This window comes from Podarcis raffonei, chromosome 13 (genome assembly GCF_027172205.1).
Source record: "Podarcis raffonei isolate rPodRaf1 chromosome 13, rPodRaf1.pri, whole genome shotgun sequence".
In the NCBI taxonomy this organism is placed as follows: domain Eukaryota; kingdom Metazoa; phylum Chordata; class Lepidosauria; order Squamata; family Lacertidae; genus Podarcis; species Podarcis raffonei.
Window position 1 is genome coordinate 21151996 of NC_070614.1, and position 20274 is coordinate 21172269.

At 47.1% G+C, this 20274-nt stretch overlaps 1 protein-coding gene across 1 annotated transcript in view; it reads right to left on the reverse strand.

The window, feature by feature from the left end:
- Positions 1-15456: 15456 nt before the first annotated feature.
- NGFR (nerve growth factor receptor) overlaps positions 15457-20274 on the reverse strand; it is a 53750-nt gene continuing 48932 nt past the window's right edge. The window contains exons 6-7 of the mRNA XM_053363434.1: positions 19540-19700; positions 15457-16034 (exon numbers count right to left, since the gene is read on the reverse strand). Of these exons, the coding sequence (XP_053219409.1) occupies positions 15733-16034; positions 19540-19700 (463 nt within the window). The 3' untranslated portion in view covers positions 15457-15732. The remainder of the gene's footprint in view (positions 16035-19539; positions 19701-20274) is intronic.

Here is a 20274-nt window from a genome sequence, read left to right on the forward strand (position 1 = left end):
TTTGAACTGCTAGGTTAGCAGGAGCAGGGACCGAGCAATGGGAGCTCACCCCATCACAGGGATTCAAACCGCCGACCTTCTGATCAGCAAGTCCTAGGCTCTGTGGTTTAACCCACAGCACCACCCGCGTCTCCGAAGCCCCAAACCTCTCTAGTCTTAGTCTCCGAAGCCCCAAACCTCTCTAGTCTTAGACTCTGCATACACAACCCTAATTACTCATTGCCTCAGGACACAAGCAGCCTGAAAGGCAGCTTTCTCAAACACAGAGAGGTCACACCCAGCGCCAACAAGCGTAGGTGTACATGTTTTTTAGCCAGATCTCCCTCCCTCTCTCCTTCCCTCCACTCCATGATGTGATTCCAAGTATCCTTCATATACCCCCCCCCCACGGCTCTCCCCTTGTTCTTATCTCTCCCTGTTCACATCCCTGCTCCCCCCAATTCCTTTTGCCCATCATGTCTTACTGAGTCATGCTCTGCTTCTGCCAAGCCCCTCCGGGCATCTGGCACAGAGACTCTGCAAGGAGTGGTTTCGCACACTGGCATTTACGAGGGATGCCAGGCAAGACTTTGCTTTCTCTGGAAAAAGGCAGAGCGCTTCCTCTTTCGGGAAGGCGTTCTTTCCACGCTCCCTTTTTCGCTCGGCCTCCGCAGTCTTCAGGGGTGGGCAGAGAGCATTAGGGGGTGGGGAGGAAGGTTTGCTCGTTAAATTTTATATTTGCCAAATTATCTGCCTTTTCGTTTTTGGCTGGCTTCCTAGTCTGTTGTGGCACATAGGCAGAAGTGGGTTGAGACTGGGCAATGGTGCTTGTCAGGTAAAATGTCTCTATTTATTTGTTTACAGTATTGCATTTATATTAGGGTTGCCATATCTCAAAAAGTGAACATCCAGACTTTTCTGGCCAAAGTTGTTGGGCTTTTTTTTAGTTTTGCCCAAAATCGCTGAGCGCCTTTTAAGGGTATTCGCCAATATCTACACTTCCGACATGGGTTGCCATAGGTCCGGATTTCCCCAGACATTTCAGCAATTTCCAGTTCAAGTCAGCATACATGGTTCCTCTCTCCTCATTTCACAGCCCTGAGAGGTAGGTTAGGCTGAGTGGTGGTGGCTGGCTCGATACAGTGGTGTAGCAGGGGGGGCATGGGGGGGCGGTTGCCCCAGGCGCAAAATTGTTAGGGATGCAACATTCCGACACCCTGATCTGCCTCGATATAGCTGCACGCTTCCATCTCTGGGACGCGTCATCTGCAAATGTGGCAAAGGCAAGATAGAAACTCGTTTTCGAGTCAAAATCTGGCCAAATGGAAGCTTTACATATGAATGACAGGTGCTGGGGACGGGCAGGAACGAAAACCGATTTAAGCGTCACATTCAATAAGCAAGAAAGCAGCTTAAGAATGCCAGCCGTTAATTTGAGAACACGATGCTGGCGTGGAAATCAAACGGATCGAAGAGCCTGCATTGCAAATCTAACGGGGGACTTTCAGATGTGTCTCCCTTTTTGCTCTACCCGCTGCCATCCTCTGCGGCAGAAACAGGAGTCCCCTTTCTGCCATTCTCCACAGCTCGGAGGAAAAGCTTTAATGTGGAGCAAGTGAAATTGGCAATCAATCCTCTCTTTCATGACCTTTAATTCTTTCCTCTGCTTCAGTTGTGGGAAAAAGGAAAGGGATTATTTATTTAGTCCAGAGGATATATGTCTGTGTGCATAAGTGTGTGTGTGTTTATTATATATATATATATATATATGGAGTCCAACTTGGTTTCTTTCCAAATGGCATCAGGGACCTACAGAATCCCGTCGGCTTGGCGGGAGGTGAAAACCCGGAAACGGAGGATTTTATTTCTGGCTTTTTTACAATGAGAAAGTGCCTTATGCTGGTGCAGTGTGGGAGTTTTATTCCCAGCCCAAATTTTAAAAAGTGGACTGAGAAGGAGGTGAGAACATATCCGATGCTTGGTTCCTGTTGCCCATAGCTGTTCCTTTTCAACTCTGGCTCCTTGTGGAGAGAGAAAGAGCTCACTCTGAAGCAAAGTTTCCATGAAATCCAAATGTTACTAGCCCCTACCGTCCCTTGTGCCCAAAATGCAATTTACCATCGGAAGACCAGTGCTTTCGTATGGGTTTGTTGTACCCCACATAATGAAGCCTGTAAGAATCATAGAATTGTATAGTTGGAAGTGACTCAACGCCGTACATTTAAGGCACATTCAAGACATATTCCAAGCACATGACTTTCCCCAAAGAATCTTGGGAGCTGTAGTTTACCCAGCACAGAGCCACAATTCTCAGCACCCTTAAACAAATTATAGTTCCCAGGGTTCTTTGAGGGGAAACAAAGTGCCTTAAATGTGTATTGAATGCTCTTGAAATGTATTGTGTGGTTTGGAATGCAGACAAGGGATAAAGACTCGCTACTTCATACTGATGCTTCCCCTATGTTGTAACACTGGTGTAAAATCCCTCCACAAATCCAGTGTTTTCCATGAAGCTCTTGGTTCAACCCCGTAGTTCCCAGGCCCTAATGCAGGGATGAAGAACCTGCAGTCCTCCTGATATTGTGGGAGTACTATTTTGTCAGATAGGCACTATTTTTTCCCCCCAAGCAATGTTCCCTAACCTGTTGCTCTTTTGTAAGCTGCTTTGAATAATATACGCATGTCTATGCACGCTTTACCCAGCATATGCAGTTCTGTACACATAATTGGCTGCAGAGCCACACTGCAAATTTCAGGAAACAGTGAATTTCGAAGGGTGTTTCCGTTCTGCTTTGTGTGTTGAAGTTAAGTTCTGCAGCAATTTTTAAATTTAAGCAAAACTTACGTAGTGCAGCACGGGGACTCAATTGTTGATTGATTGATTGCCCACCATTTACCCTAAGGAAACCAGGGTGGGCTACGGCATTAAAAACAATAATAAAAACCTGCACCAAGTAATACGATGTAAAACAACAATGAAATTGAAGTTGCATTAGACATACAATACACACACAAAATGGCAGGTACTTTTTTTGCATATCGTTTAGCATATAATTCGGCTTTTAAAAAATATTTTAAAATATGCACAAGCAGCCCAGACCTAAGCAGGCACTTGACAAAAGTAGTGGTGCGATATGAGTAAAGCACAGCTGAGTTGGAACTTCCAAAAGGCTGTGTATAAATCCATTTTAATCAGATTCCCCACCTCACTCCTAACCATTTCAGTTCCATGACAGGGCAATGTATAAAAGCCAGAAAGTGTGACTTTCAGGTGAGCCTTGCAATCTCTTGCTTTTATAGAAGGAATCACACATTTGGGAGGATGGCTCAGTCGGTAGAGTACGAGACTCTTAATTTGGGTTGTGGGTTGTGGGTTTGAGCCCCACGCTGGGCAAAAGATTCCTGCATTGCAGGGGGTTGGGCTAGACCCTCGATGTCCCTCCCTTCCCAATTCTACGGTGTCTTCCTCCGCATCTGTCTGCCCCAGTTAAATGTCAAAACAGCGCAGTCCGCTGCATCACAACACGTCAAGGGCAACGCACCGGTCTGCTTCCCAAGAGCCCCGCCTTGCGTGAGTCATTGAAATTTAAGCTCTTCCAACAGAGCTTAAATTACATACCCTGCAGGTAAGAAAAAGAGCTGACAATATGCTATGCTAATCATGCAAGCAGCAAAGACGCAGGAGGTGTCACACCCATGTGCCGCGTTTCTGAAGAACACCACCTACTCCTTCAGGTTTAATTTCCTTTGCATGTGTGTGCAAAGCAGCAAATCACATGGGGACAGCCGCACCTCTCCATCCAAAAGTAACCCCAATACTTAGCGTTACTCTATCGAGCTTGGACCCCGCCTAACTAAGGCTGCATGCCCACATACGGCCATAATAATACATTTTCCAGTTGCATAGGATTCCTGTACTGAAAGCATAGAGCGTGAAAGGGCATGCCTGGGGTGGAAGGGGTTAAAGGCCCATCGATTCCAATGCTCCACTTTCCATTGTAGCCAACCAGATAGGAAGCCCACATGAAGGTCATTTTGTGCCCCTACTGTCAGGGCTCAGGGAACCCTATCTCTCCCCCTGTGGCAGCCAAAGAGGCAGATAACACAAAGAGTCCTTACCATGAAATTTATTAAGATTCACAGAGAGAGAGAAAGGAATGTAGTCTTGATGCCATGATGGCAATGCTCCAAGTAAAGACACACACCCCCATGTCGTCCCTAGTCTATGTCATCCCTGTGCCGGTCAGTCTGAACTTTCTGCCTCTGAGCTCTCTGTTCTACTACCCTTAATGCCCGCCTGGTCCTTGGTGTTGGGATATTCCGTTCCACCTTAAGGAACAGGCATGGTTGTTGTGTGTCACATGTCTGTTTACACTCCAGCACAGCTTGCTGGGAACTTCCTTTTGTGTATAGCTTTTGCTTTAGCTGTTTTGCTTTGGACACGAAGCAGATCAGACATGTTTCCTTTTGTCCTGCTGTACGCTGAATCAACTGCTTGTAAATATGCTCACACAGCCTCTCCTGCCACTTCTGTTTGCGCAGTGTTTACTCTGCTGAGTAGCATGCCCCAGCTTCTGAAGCTCAGGTCGCAGATTCATGCTGCACCAAGGACTGGAGTTTGCCCGGCACACCGGCACACCAGCGGGGACCTGCCAATTGCCCCTGTTTCCTTGGTTGCATGCCAACACTTGGGGGGGTCAGGAATGCTCTCCAAGGACACTGAGTCTGTCAGCTGTCTCTCACCTAGTGCTGCTTCTTCTTCCTACTGTTCCTCTTCCAATATTTCCCAGCTTCTCCCCTCTGCAGCCTCTGAACTATGCCCTTCTGCAAACCACTGTTCTAAATCTATACTGTCCTCCTGTTCTCGGGAAGGTGCAGGAAGGGGGGGCAGTTCCCACCATTCCTCCTCAGTCCAGCCATACACTTACACCCATAACTACTGTTCGGTGTCCAGGGAGCTCTCAAGCAGTGCATGTGAGCAACAACACTCTCCTGTGTAGGAATGGATTTAGGCTGTAGGAGCTGATTTGTTATTTAGTTATATAGATTTCCTTGCTTGTGTGAGTGTGATGAACAGAGCACCATTCTATGCAGCTTTAAACTTGGAAACTAGGAAAAGGTTGATTTAACCTTCTAGAAACAATAGTATAACATATCATCTCTCTCTTAAAAATAACAATCACACACACACACACATTTTGTGAAGAAGCAAAAGTAATATAGTCATCTCATCCTCTTAATATAGAGCTGTGATACGTCTGGAATTTCCCAGACATGTCCAGGATTTGTCCACTGAAAATAGCGTCCGGGCAGAATTTTCAGTATTTAGTTAAAATGTATGGGGAAATCTGGGCATAGGGCAGTCCATATCGGAAGTGTTGAATTTTTTTGGCGAATTTCCTTTAAAAATAGCTCAAAAATATTTTGCAATAAAAGCTCAACAACTTTGGCCAAAACAAACAAAGCAAGCTCAACAACTTTGCCCCCCAAAAGCTCACTTTTTGAAATATGGCAACCCTAATGTAGTATTTACTTACATAACCTAGGTCTTGGAACAGTAGTTACTGTAGCAAAATGAAGGCAGATTTATAACTACTATCTAAGTTACAAAAGTACAAAATCTAAGTTCAAAATGGTTTCTAAGCTGCAGAGCTCAGACATGCACCATTCTACCCGAACACTGAGGTCCAGCTCAGAGCAGAAGAAAGCAAGCTTGTTCCAACTTCCATGTGGCAGCCCTTCAGATATTTGAAGACGGCTATCATATCTTCTCTCAGTCTCCTTCTTTTCCAGGTTAAATATACCCAGCTCATTCAACCATTCCTCATAAGGCTTGGTATCCAGCCCCTTGATCGTCTTGGTTGCCCTCCTCTGTTTTTCGCCCCTACTCTGCATCTGCTCAGAGGCCCTCTTTCCTTCCTGCATCAGAGGGCAAAACCCTGGTATTAAAAGCAGTTTCAGACCAAGTCACTGCCAAACTTCAAGCGCCAGTCTCTATTGCTTAATCTGACCTGCAGCTTAGGCCAAGAGCGACAAGGGACCATCATATCCTGCGCTGACATTTCCCTACCACATCAAGCTTCCCTTGCCCCCATGTTTATAAAGACACCAAGACAGGCCTTTGGGGAGCAGAGTTTGACTCCAGTCTGGCACCCAGCCGGAATGTGAAAATGTCCTGCTTTGCATTATTGGGGAATGTATGCTGCCTTCCACATGTGGCGGACAGATTGCGCCTGGGGGCATGGGGTGGTGAGCAGGCTGCTCTGCTCCAGCTTCTGATGCGTGGAGCTTGCATCCCTTCCCTCCCCGCCTTTCCCTCCCCCTCCCCACTCTGAGTGGGAGGGGGGCATCAGGAGGTGAATCTTTGTTCTTCAATTGCCAGGACCTTTTCTCGGATAACAGGAGCTTACTCTGGACACAGCAGCCCATGGCTTTCTGCTGTTCTCGCTTTCTCCAAACCTCTGTTTCTCCCTTTGCATTTCCCCATGGGAGGATGTGATGCGGCAGCTGGACTGGTGACTGGCAGCAGCCACCGAGACCACATAACACCGGTCCTGAAAGAGCTACATTGGCTACCAGCACGTTTCTGAGCACAATTCAAAGTGTTGGTGCTGACCTTTAAAAGCCCTAAGCGGCCTTGGCCCAGTATACCTGAAAGAGCGTCTCCACCACCATCGTTCAGCCCGGACACCGCGGTCCAGCGCTGAAGGCCTTCTGGCGGATCCCTCCCTGCAAGAAGCGAGCTTGCAGGGAACCAGGCAGAGGGCCTTCTCGGTGGTGGCACCTGCCCTGTGGAATGCCCTCCCATCAGATGTCAAGGAAATAAACAACTATCTGACTTTCAGAAGACATCTGAAGGCAGCCCTGTTTAGGGAAGTTTTTTATATTTGATGTTGTGTTTTTAATATTCTGTTGGGAGCCAGATGGGCGGGGTATAAATAATAATAATAATATATGCTCCAGGACAGCTGAAAGGTGTTTCTTTGTCTACCTGGATAGCTCAGTTGGTTAGAGCAGGGTGCTGATAACGCCAAAGTTGCAGGTTTGATGCCCGATCGGAGACCTAGGGCCAGTCGCTGCCTCTGAGCCCAACCTACACCACAGGGTTGTTGTGGGGATTCACTGAGGAAAGAGAGAGTGTCACCTTCAGGAGAAAAGAGGAACCAGGGTGGAGGTGGTGGCGTAGATATCTGGCAAGAGATCAGTGTGGGGTGCTGATCTGGGACAATAGTACATTATAAAACCAGTGCTGTTTGTTTTCTTCGGAATAAAAGTAGTCAGGTTATGCTTTAAAAAGAGAGGCATTTATCTTAACAGAGGGATGGGGAAGCAGTTGTGCTCCAGATGTTGTTGGACTACAACTCCCATCAGCCCTGGTCAGGGATGATGGAGTTTGTAGTCAAATGAAATCTGTAGGGTCATAGGGAGGACAACTTCTCTGTCATGGCATGTAGTTTGAGATACGAGAGAGAGGGGGCAAGAGAGAGAGAGAGAGAGAGACAGAGACAGAGACAGAGAGAGAGAGAGAGAACACATGCTTCCCCATGATCACTTTTGGAATTTATGAGGGTGTGTAAACACCAGATTTTGGCATTGTCACCAGTGTGTCAGATGTTGCATGGATAAGTCTCTGCCTGCAGAAAGTTTTATTACATTTATTTATATCTCTGTTTATATCCTGCTTTTCACCCACTCCAAGGTACTCAAAGCAATGTGCATGGATGTCTCTGCCCTTCCCCATTTAAAACTCACAGCAACCCTGTGAGGTAGGTCAGGCTGAGAGCTAGGGACCTGCCCAGGCCAAGACCCCTCCATAAGAGCTTCATGGCTAAATGGGGATTGGAGCCTGGACCAACCTGGCACTCTGACCCAGTGACATAGCGTGGGTTGCTGGCGCCCGGGGCCGTGCAGAGGGAGGAAAACGGATGGGGTATGCATGCGCTTTCAACTGCCTAGCGGCATCTGCGTCCCCCAGGAGATCGCAGCTGCAGAGATGAGAAAAGAAGTGTCTGTAGAGTCGTCTGCAGAGGTCACTTCCTGGTTCGCATGGAGAAGCTGTTTTCAACAGAGTCCAGCGACGGAAGAGCGCAGCTGTACTGAGGCAGCACCAGGTGTTGAAATTTTGTGCCCTCTAACAATTTGGGGGCCCCCACGCTACACCACTGCTCTGACCACCGCTCCACACTAGCTGTCAAAAGTAATGGTGGACATTTTCACCTGCCACAAGCTGAGTCCGAGAAACTGCTATTTTTCTAGAAAAAGAGGTGCCAGAACTCACCATGAATGCCTCCCTTGTTCTCTTAGAATGGCAATGGCGTCCACCCCAGAAGGGCCGGAACTGAGTTCTGGCAAGTTCCGGCAGGGAAAAAACCAGCAACCTTGGAAATAACTGAGGCTGAAAGCACCTCTGAGCCTGTGCAGAGGGTGCTCCAAGCAAAAGCACAACAAGCCCTTCTCCACATCTGGGAGAATGAAAGACTCCCGGTTTCAGACCTGAGCTTGTAAATTGTTGAGTCGGAATCGTGACACCGAATTAAACAACCTTGGCTATCTCTCGACGTGTAAACAAGACGTAAAACGAAACTCTCCTTTCAAACACAGAACATCTGGTGAGCTGCTTCTCCACCCCTTCCTGCTGCCACTGCCAGCTCTTGCCATTTATGCTTGGGGTTTAAGAGGAAGTAGGTGAAAATAAGTACTTGCCTAACATCAGTTACAATTCAGGCTGGGGCCAGTGGTTTGGTTGCCTTCTCCACCAGCTCTTCGTGTAAGTTACTTCAAACATTATTTTTTTGTGGTTTCTGGGTAGCAGGAGAAGAGTGCCCCAAATGTATATACGCACACACACTCAGCCCGGAGCTTGTTTTAAAATCAGGGGCTCAGACTTCAGGGCCTTGCAATGGACAAGAACCCCTCTGAACATGTACGGAGCGCTTCTCCTTCATTACAGTTAGCAAGTTTCCATAGCCAGTGCCCCTCATCTTTAGGCCTAGAAGGGAGTCACAAAGATCACAATTATTCCCATCACCCTTAAACTACAATTCCCAGGATTCCTTGGGGTAAGCAATGTGCTTTAAATGTTTGGTGTGGATGGGACTCTACTCAGAGGTTGGCTTTGAGCATTGCTCAGGGAATTTACAGGTGGCCTCTGTGATGCTCACCCTCCAGCCAGCCCCATGGAGTCCCCAGTGACACAACAGGCAAGCACACAGGTGATTCAGGCATGCCTGCACACAAGGAGAGTTTATGTCATGCCCTGTTGCATGCCCCTGGTTCAGGGAGGAACTATTTTCAGCACCGCGCCTGGATAAAAGTCCCCAAAGCACCTGCTGCCGAACAAATTTGGACCTGATACAAGACCAGACCAGCCAAGGAGTGCAAGCTCTGCCCACATGATGCAGAGCTCTTTGAACAAAGAGAAGGAGACAGATGCAAAGAATAAAATTACTATTGCGTTACTGTATGAAACTGCAGGGATGCGGGTGGCGCTGTGGGTTAAACCACAGAGCCTAGGACTTGCCGATCAGAAGGTCAGCAGTTCAAATCCCCGCGACGGGGTGACCTCCTGTTGCTCAGTCCCTGCTCCTGCCAACCTAGCAGTTCGAAAGCACGTCAAAGTGCAAGTAGATAAATAGGTACCACTCCGGCGGGAAGGTAAACAGTGTTTCCATTCACTGCTCTGGTTCGCCAGAAGCGGCTTAGTCATTCTGGCCACATGACCCAGAAGCTGTACACCCACTCCCTCAGCCAATAAAGCGAGATGAGCACCGCAACCCCAGAGTCAGCCACGACTAGACCTAATGGTCAGGGGTCCCTTTACCTTTATGAAACTGCAAAAGGGCTTGCCCTTGGAGAGACTGACCTCCAGCCAGCCATACGCCAGTCCCAGGGAAATTCATAACACCGGTTCATCAATTATGGCAAATGTGCTTGAACACGTCTATTAGTCAACGCAAGCAAAAGGGGGTCCTGATCATCTATCCCTAAGAGCAAACATCTGTGTCTGAACTGGACCATCTAGAAGAGATTTATGCACATTGACTATGTTTACCTAAATCTGCTCAGTTTGTTTATTTTGATTGCAAAGTAAACTTGGAGGGGGCTGCAGAATTTAGAAGGCATTTTTATTTTTTTTGGAGGGGGTGGGCGGGTTGTCAGTTTTGTACAACGAGGGGGAGGAATGTGAAACCGTAAGCTGTTTAGAGAGCCACAGATGAAGGCAGGGGAAAGGAGAACAACAGGCTGAGACCTGTCCGAGCTGAACATAAAACCTGCCTCTTCCTCTGCTGGATTGCTGGAAGACACGTGAGACACAAACGGACACAGGTACACATATTTATTCACATCTGAACAGTACACAGTTACAGTTGTCCACGCAGCCACTACAACATCATCTAAAGTCACCTTTCGCCCCCTCCCCCGCCGTCCCCTTGGAGTCACCCACCCATGCAAACTGAAAAGCCAGGGGGAAATGGGCCTTTTGGACAATCGCCGTGAAACCTACTGACCAATCCAATCGCTTCTATTACAGAAATGTTTATTATTGGTAAAGACTGTTTTAATAAACTGGCATTTGTATTACAAGCAAACCACGGGACAGGGGGACAAGAGTATTAACAAAATAGAAACCCCACGCATCGCAATAAAGAAATGTAAAATATAGGCAGCAATATTTTTTTTTAAGGTACTAACTTTGGCTATTTCCTTTTTCTTTTATAATACTTTTCTCTCTCTCTCTCTTTCTTTCATTCTAGCTGTGAAATTCTGAGTCAGATTTAGAAATATGCCAACCAAGTTTTGTGGGGAAATGTAGCTTTCCAATGGTTTTTTCCTCTTTCTTTCATGCAAAATACCTTTAGAAACTTAAGCATGGATCTGATATAGAATACTCTTCTCCATGTGAAACCAGCTTATTCAGCATCAGTGTCCATTTTGCAACCACGTTCTGTATAACCTGCCACTCCCCATCTTCCCCTGTCTCTCTTCTCTCCATAGTTGGTTCTCAGCTTAAGAATTTACCATCTGTTGACTTATTGGGTAGGGGGCGAAACACACACATTTGGCTTTCTTCTCCAAAGGCACACATGTTCTCATGAATTTAAGATTGAGGAGGGCCTGCATGTTCATAAGAGGCCATGGACCCATCTAGTCCAGCCTCCTGTTCTTACAGTGGCCAACCAAATATCCATGGGAATCCTCCAAGCATGAAAACAGCAGTCTTCTCTCCAGTGGTTTCCAGCAATATACAGAATTCCTGGTATGCTGCCTCTGATACTGGAGACAGGACATGGCTGGGTGACTAGCCATCAATAGCCTTAACCAGCAGGCATTGGTCTAATCCTCCTTTAAAGCCATCCAAATTGGTGGCTATCACTGCCTCTTGTGATTTCTATCGACAACAACAAAAAGGATGCTCAGTATCTTTCTGCCACGTTCAACTGACCAGTCATCCCAAGCTGCTCGCACAAAGGTTTCAAGGAACTTCTAAACGATGCCTGCTCTTCATGAGGCAATCATTCTGATTTATTTGCCGAGAGGTTATGCTGCTCCCCACCCACCGGTCATTTACCCTACGCGTTTTATTCCATTTATTCCCATCGCTTTCCTAACAGCACAAGGTGTGTGTTTTTAAAGGTGGATTTGCTGTGCCACGTTACCATAGCACTTATCTGCTCATCGAGAGTATGAGATGGAATCCCTCGCTCAAAATAGCGACGGTCTGGAGGCAGCTTTGATAACCGTGAGATTCCTCTTTCCGTTCTGCAACTCTGTGATCTTCCAGAGGTAGTAAACTGGGGTGTTACAGCTGGACCTGTTCCATGCTCATTTATTAATTAGAGATGATATCCGTGGCCTCTGTCCTATCAGATAAGAACACTGCCTGATTTTGCTACAAGCACAGCCTACAGTGGAGTGTACTGTTCTTCCGGCCAGGGTGGGATGGGTCCAAGAAGGAAAACAGGACTTCCTAGAATCTCTCAGCTAATGGAGCAGCTTCTGTTAAGTTCTGGCGAGTTCTTGAAACCTTTCCAGGCTCCTGTGCATAGTCCACTATCTCACTGGCAATATGGCAATGTCAGGGATTCTGTGAATGTGCAGGGGGGGGGCTAATGTGGCCCAGAAACATCCTCCAGGCCTCTATGCTCATCTGCAGAGGTCTTCGGTGTGCTACACAATCACTGATTTCATCAGGCATGTGGCGTTTTGCACATGCACATGGAGTTCATTCCACCGGTCTGTAATTCCATGATTGCATTCTAGAATGTGGACCAGAAGGGACAGAACCATAGACTCACAGGGCAGTAGAGTTGGAAAATACCCCCCAAGGGTTATCTCATCCAACACCCTGCAATGCAAAAATCTCAGCTTAAAGCATCCATGACAGATGGCCATCCAGCCTCTGCTTAAAAACCTCCGAGGAAGAAGAGTCCACTACCTTTCAAGGGACAAAATATTTCCAATGAAGCTTTCTGGAATTGGCAGCCCATGGTTCCGCCATCTCTATTTTAAAGAGTTTGACATCAAAGCTGTTAGTTTAGTTTGAATATATGGCACTATGCTCTCACCAACAGTGGTCAAACATTCTCTGTTGTTCTGTTCATAGATAGTAGCTACTACAGAGCTATGCATACACTCTGGCTAGGAGTTACCACCACCAGTTTTGTCCCACCAGTGTTAGAACTACTATCAAAGTAGGTGGGGGGGGGAGTGAGATTGAAATTATTATTTTTATTATTATTTTTTGCATGCAAAAATAGACCCACCAAAATGGGGGAGGGGGTAATTCTACACATGATTGTCCGCAATGATCCAAATTTCACCAGTGCTTTTATCTTGCCTCTCTTCTCTAAGCATGAAGATAGGATGGTGCCCCCACAAAAAAATAAAAAATAAGGGGCATGCTTGGCTGCAGTGTGCCTCAAGGGGACAGAATGGCTCAACAGTCATGGATGGTCAAGAAGAGTCAGATCGTTTTGCATTATCTTCTTGCTTCTCTTGGGTAGCCCCTGAAATATAGGGCGCATTTCTCCAACAGAAGGAGAAGAAATGGTGTGAGGGGGAAGATCATGTTGGTTGATGGTTGAAGGACCACCCTAGAGACCTTCTGACCAAGGTTAAGATGGGGGTGGGCTATAGCTCAGTGGTAGAGCCTTGTATGTAGAACAGCCCAATTCCTGATGTCTCTACCCATAAAAAAAAAAATCTGGTAGACCTCTGTCTGACCTCTAGCTGCAACCTGCCAGAGTGGACAATACTGAGATGGATAGGCCAATGGGTTGTCTAAGGATATGGCAGTTTCATGCTTTTCTTGTGTAGTCCATTCTGTTGGGAATTCCATTCCTCCATGCTGCAGATGTGTGATTGTTGTTGTCACGCGTCTGCATTTACATTCCACAGTGTTGGATGTCATGGGACGGGAAGTTCAGATACGCTGTTTCCGTGATATTGCTTTTGCTCTTCTCTTCTCTTGCCGATGAAGAAAGTAAGAGGAGCCATGTTTTCCTTTGTCCTGTAAATAATAAACGTAGTGCTTCATATCTACGCCTCAAGCCTCACTTTCACTGTCTGCTGATATCTGCTGATACTGTGTGCAGGTGTTTACAGATACCTGTCACACCAGTGGCTCGGGAGGAAGATTAATCACCCGAGTGGCACTTTGAAGGGAGTAACACACCATCTGTGGTGTTGATTTCCCAATACATTCTACCACTCAGGACTTGCATACTGGTTCGCCACATCTTCTGGATTTTTGTCCACCTCTTACTTAGAGATTCTGGCCATCTGATGCCAACAGCTTGTAAAGGAAGTGGTAGTCCCAGTTGTCTGATAAGAGAGAGGTTTAAAAAAATAAAAATTAATAATAAACCCTAGATAGAACTGCCACTCAGTTTTGCCTAGAGCAAATTTTCAAGGCAAATTGAGATGTTCCGGTTTAGGCAAAACACTGGAGAAATTATTGACGGAAGCAAAATGTGTTTTAACCAGAAAAGCAACCTTTCTCGGAGGGCTGCCATATACTCCTCATCACACCCAAGTGTGGGGCTGGAAAATTCTCTTGCATTCCATCCCAGCTTTCTTATGTATTGGTTTCCAACTCTTCCTAAAGCCCTTATATACTTCTGTGGGTGAAGAGGATCCCTTTTCTGCATAATTCCAGTCCAGAGAGACAACAGGAGCAGTGCGATGATCTCCTTTGGCAGGCTCCGCAGTGGTTCAAAATGCTGCAAACTTTCAAACATCACAAGTTCTCCACCAGGTCTACACAAATCTTGTAATATATATCAAGGGGGAAGTGATGATCCCAGTTCACTTTAGTTGGCCCAATGACTTCAGGTGGATCCTCTTAACTTATGGAGACCGTCACCGTCCCCCAATCCTTTATGTTACTTTTCGGGACCCTCTAATATTTATGAAAATGGGTGGGGATAGGGGAACACCAGCAAACCATAGAGGTTTAACACCCGACCCAAATCTAGCTCTGAGTCTTTAGCGTAGAACCAACAGCCCTCCTCTCTCCACCTTATGTCTTAAGGCCACCCAGGGGGACTTTTGCTCACCCCCTTTTTAATGCAACAGAGGTAATGGCTTTAATAACCCACAGTGATTGGTTCACTAGTCTGAGGAAGAATGCAGAGCATCGCTTTTAATTATGTCTCACGAACACAACATCTGGGATAACGTCGGAGGCCAGGTTTATAGGATCACAGTGATTAATACAATTCCCACTCATTAACGACAATGTTTGCACTGTTAGTTTGTTTGCCTTGGCCAGCTCTGCTCTCTCAAGTATGGCTTATAACCCCTTTTTAAACTAGCGCTGTCCCATTTGGGGACTGGCTAGCTTTGATCAAACCCAGCAAGGGAGCTATGGGACGAGGTTCAACACAGCTTCACTGAACTACGAGGAATGCATCTTGAGCAAGAAAAAGAGAGATCAGGGACCAAAGGCATTCTTGATGTTGCCACCAACGCATGGATGGAAACATGGATGGGGGTCTCCTCCTAAGCCTCCGTCCATATACTTCGAGGTTTGATCTTCACAGTGTCAGTTTTGACAAGCCAGAAATCACATCCTCCCTCCCCTCCCAGAGACGCTCCCTGAAGATAGAGTCTCCATCGTGTCCTCTTAACATCCTCATGCTCCAGATCCATATATTCATCCTCTGTCAGCCTCCTTCAAGTCCGTCGGCCACGCAACACATTCAAGCCAGGCTGCCTTTTGTATTTCTTGGCTTAGGGGAACACAGTGCCTAAAAAGGAAGAGTCAGTGGCTGAAGATTGACAAGTACGAGTGAGGAAAGAAGATCCACAGAGAGGCACATAAGATGGCCATTCAGAGGCACCTGGAAGAGTGAGACCAAACTAGCAGCATCGACTGGGTGCAAGTTCTGCAGGACCAGCAAAATGCTGTCAATCCATTTTTTCTTGAAACACACACACACAAGCAATAACATTCGTTCCAGTTACCTTCCTCTGTTTCTTTCTCCTTTGTTTAGCATCTTACTGTCTGCTACAGGTAAGAGGTATTGGGTGAAAATACTGGGGAGGAGGAAGAAAACAACCCACAACCGACGCAGTGCATTACAGGGTTGCTCCAGTGCTCCCCAGAAACGATGGTGGCCATGGGGAGACTAAGCTCCATTTTGTTTTCCTTCATGTGTCTTCACCCCGAGAGGCATTGGTGAGGGAAAAAGCAGGGTGGGGAATCACAGAGGGGCTGGCCTGTAGGACCTCTGCCCCGCCTCCCCTGCTTCAGACTGGTGAACTGGCAGTGGACTCGCTGTAGAGGCTTTCCACAATGTCCCCCCGCTGGATTTTGCGCAAGGCAGTATAAAGGGCGTCCATCGTGGCGCTGTCTTTGCTGGACCAGTCGGAGAGGAGGGCGCGGACGGGGTACTCCTCCTGAGTGAAGGAGTCTATGTGGTCCTCCTTGTAGCCCAGCTCCCCAGCCAAGTGGCGCCAAGTCTCCTCGGTGGAACCGTTCAGCAGCTTCTCAACCTCCTCCCGTTTGTTGACAGGAAGGTTGGTGTAAAGGTTCCCGTCTCCTTTAAGGCCTGGAGTGGGGGGAACAGGGGTGGGGAGCACAAAAGGGGTTACACAGGTACGAAGTCAACATCCAGTCCACCTCAGAAGCCAAGAAGGCCTGGATCTGTCCATGGGAAAGCAGGCCTGCACCTGACCATCACTGCCCCACTAGGAACTGAGGAAGCTGTCAGGCCATTGTCCCGCCCAGCTCAGAGTTGTCTACACCAAGGGCAGGGAACCTTTTTGAGCCAGAAGACCAGATCTTTATCTCCCCAACCCACTGCAGGCCAAAGCTGCCTGGTGGTTGGAGTCAGTCACTTGTCAATCACCTGATGTCAGAGTGACATCAGGTTTTGCTTTTCCAATCAGGGATGGATTTTGGTAATATGGCAACCTGAGCAAGGACAAGAATTGGTGCCCCCTAACTTTGAATAGGTATTATTGTTATTATTATTATTATTATTATTATTATTATTATTATTATTACTAACTTTAAAAGATATCTGAAGGCAGCCCTGTACAGTGGTACCTCAGGTTACATACGCTTCAGGTTACAGACTCCGCTAACCCAGAAATAGTGCTTCAGGTTAAGAACTTTGCTTCAGGATGAGAACAGAAATCATGCTCCAGCGGCGCAGTGGCAGCAGCAGGAGGCTCCATTAGCTAAAGTTGTGCTTCAGGTTAAGAACAGTTTCAGGTTAAGAATGGACCTCCGGAACGAATTAAGTACTTAACCCGAGGTACCACCGTATAGGGAAGCCTTTTTAATGTCTAATATTTTATTATGTTTTTATACATGTTGGACGCTGCCCAGAGTGGCTGGGGCAACCCAGTCAGATACTATTATTATTATTATTATTATTATTATTATTATTATTACTACTACTACTACTACTATGCATCCTCTCAGCTCGGCACCCAGTGCAGGGGGCTGCCTGCGCCACCCTAAATCTGGTGCTGCTCTGATTGTCAGGACTTCAAAGCAAACTGCAGGGTTTTCCAAACAGCCCTTTGTAAGCATCTTCACATGGGGATGTTTACAAATGGCTTTTCAACACCCCCCACCCTCCCGCACTTCTCCTTTAAACTTCCACGGAGGGTTGAAGCAGAAATGCGGAGGGGAAGCATTTGAAAACCTTGAGCAGGGGGTGCTCTTAGTCCCCAACAGCCGATGGGGTGAGATATCTATGTCCCCACCCCCCTCATTTCTCTTTAAACTTCCTCAGAGTTTAAAAGGAGAAATATGGAGGGAGTCTGAAGGTTTTCTGCATTTTGAAGTGCAGGCTTTTTCTCTCTCTCTGTTTCTCTGGCCACAGTGGCATAATGGTGTAAGAAGGCCCTAAGCCAAGCTGCTCTGTGAAGTGGGGTTCCCCCATCTGTAAACTTTGAGAGGGGGCTGTTTCAGAGACCACTTTAGCAAACTGCTTTGACAGCCTCCCATTTGAGCAAACAAAATGCCAACAGAGAAGAAGAAGAAGAGTTTGGATTTGATATCCCACTTTATCAAAGTGGCTAACAATCTCCTTTCCCTTACTCCCCCACAACAAACCCTCTGTGAGGTGAGTGAGGCTGAGAGACTTCAGAGAAGTGTGACTGGCCCAAGGTCACCCAGCAGCTGCATGTGGAGGAGCGGAGACGCGAACCCGGTTCCCCAGATTACAAGACTACCGCTCTTAACCAGTACACCACACTGGCTCTCAACAGAGGGGTGTTGGCGCCAGAAAAGAGTCTGTTGGGCTATGAAATGTGGGAGTAGAGAGGAGAATGGACAGTGGGCCATAAGTGATGGTGGGAGAATTACAATGGAAGGCAACGTATATCGAATACAAGTGCCCCAGTCAAAGCGAAAATCAGTCTTAACCCGGTGGGGGGTGGGAATACTTCTCTTCCAAATATAGATACAAAGATGGTGGATGGATGGATGGAGGCAAGCATCTATTTTTTAAATAAATCTGCTACGCCCACTAATTTTCAATAATAATCATAATCAGATTTACTCATATACTGAAGAACACTAAGCTGAAATGTGCCCAGCACCATACATGGATTGTATTGAATTATTGTATTATTTTTTATGCAACACAATCTATTTATAAGAAAGTGGCCGTGTGAGAGGAAAGCATACAGGATTAGTTCTGTTCTGTACTATTTTTTTTAACAACAAAAAATATTTTTTTAGTGGACCTAACAAATTTGGTAAAGAAATCATTGTATGGTTTTGTTTCAACTCTTCTTGATATTTGAATAAAAGTCTCTGCCTCCCACCAGCATCATTCCACTGATGATACATATTTGCCTAATGGTAGACAGGTCCTGTTGTCCATCCCTGAATTAATCCATCGATCTGGAGTGAAAGGTGATCTCAATTTCCAAAGGAAGACACACCCTTTTGCTTATTTGTTTTCATAGAAGTGTAGAGTCAGAAGGGACCCCGAGGGTCTTCTGGTCCAACCCCTGCAATTTAAAGCTTTGCAAACAAGAAAGGCGTTTAAAACCACCAGTTCTAAATAAAGAACATTAGGAGGGGGAACAGATTTAGGGGGGCCTATCATTTCAGTTCTGTAACCCAAAATACCTTGGTTTTAAAAAACAACCCTGCACCGAATATTTTGGACCTCTGTGCAATACACACACAGAGAGATGTATGGGTGGATATATAGAAGGATAGATGCAAATTTGCTCGGTGAATACAGTGGTACTTTGGTTCTCAAACTTATCTGTTCCGGGATTCCGTTCGACTCCTGAAACCGTTCGAAAACCAAGGCGAAGCTTCCGATTGGCTGCAGGAGCTTCCTGCACTCAAGCGGAAGCCGTAGAAGCCATGAAAGCTGCGTCGGACATTCAGCTTCCGAAAAACGTTTGCAAATTGGAACACTTACTTCTGGATTTGCAGCGTTTGGGAGTTGATTTGTTTGAGAGCCAAGCCATTCGAGTTCCAAGGTACCACTGTGCTTGTTATGCATTTTGCTTTCTGCATCAGAAGTCTGATTGCTCAAATGGCCCTGTCCTACAATGCTCCCTTTCAGTTTGAGTCTGTGGGGCGATGGAAAAAGAGGACTGACCTTCTCCCCTTGCATTTTCTCCCATTGTGTTTTGCTTAGTTCACCAGCTTCTGCCAGTTGCAACTAGAGTAGCTCAGTCCAAGGGTGCCAAGTTAAATAAAATATGGGGGGGCAGGTAATTGATCACCAGACCTGGTGCACACACCCCATTTGAATGGCAATGCCTCCTTAAATCTCTTATTGGGGGGCCAAAGGGAACTCGGCCCCTAGGAGTTGGCTCCTACAATTCAGTCGGAAGAGCATGAAGCTCTTAATCTCAGGATCGTGAGTTTGAGCCCCGCGTTGGGCGAAAGGTTCCCACATTGCAGAGGGTTGGACTGGATGATCTTCGTGGTCCCTTCCAATTCTACAGTTCTATGATTTGCAGGTGACAGCCTGAACACGCTTGGCAGCTGCTGCCCCCTATTCCCTGAAGCTGGCTGGCATCCCCTAGGCCTTCCTCCCCATTCACCCAGCAGACCATCCCTCTTGCCTTGCATGGATGCCGTCTGTGTTTGCGGCTGCTGGTCGTGGAGGCTTTGGCTGTCGACCGAGATGCCGCTATCGCTGTGGAGCTTCTCCCCTTCCGGCGAAGGCGTCTGGTTGACGGGGCGGTTGTTGGCGCCTTGCTTGTTCTGCTTGCAGCTGTTCCACCTAGAGGTGAAAAAGCAGGGAACAGCTGAGCCTCAGATGCTCACGCCTCCTTTCCCAGATCAAGGTACACCACAAACTTGGCGCCGTTGCCAACACAGTAGATTGCTCCCTGCGGATCACAATGCTTTGGGTGTGGTGAGCCCAATCTCCTCGGGGCTTGCTCAGGCAAACCTTGCGGCAGGGACTGTTTCTCCAGTCCAGGCATGAGGTTGCATTCGTCTGCACTGGCTCCTTGATTCTCGGCAACCAAAGTTTTCATGGAAGTCCACAAAGGCTCATATGGAAGGAACAGAGCCTGCATTTATCTCCCTAGGACACTTCCTGTGCTGAACCAGAAGACCATGAAGCCGCCCTCTGGATCGGGTGGGGACACACACCTTTGGCCCTCCACTTGTCACTGAACTACAACTGCCACCATCGCTGGTCATTAGCCATGCATGCTGGGGGGATAGAGTTCAGCAACATCTGCAGGGCCAAAGGTCTCCTACACTTGCTAGGGGTGAACCTTCTAAGGATGGGGTTCAACCATCAAGTAGCCCAGCAGGCTGGTTGCAACCCCACCCCAGCCATTCGG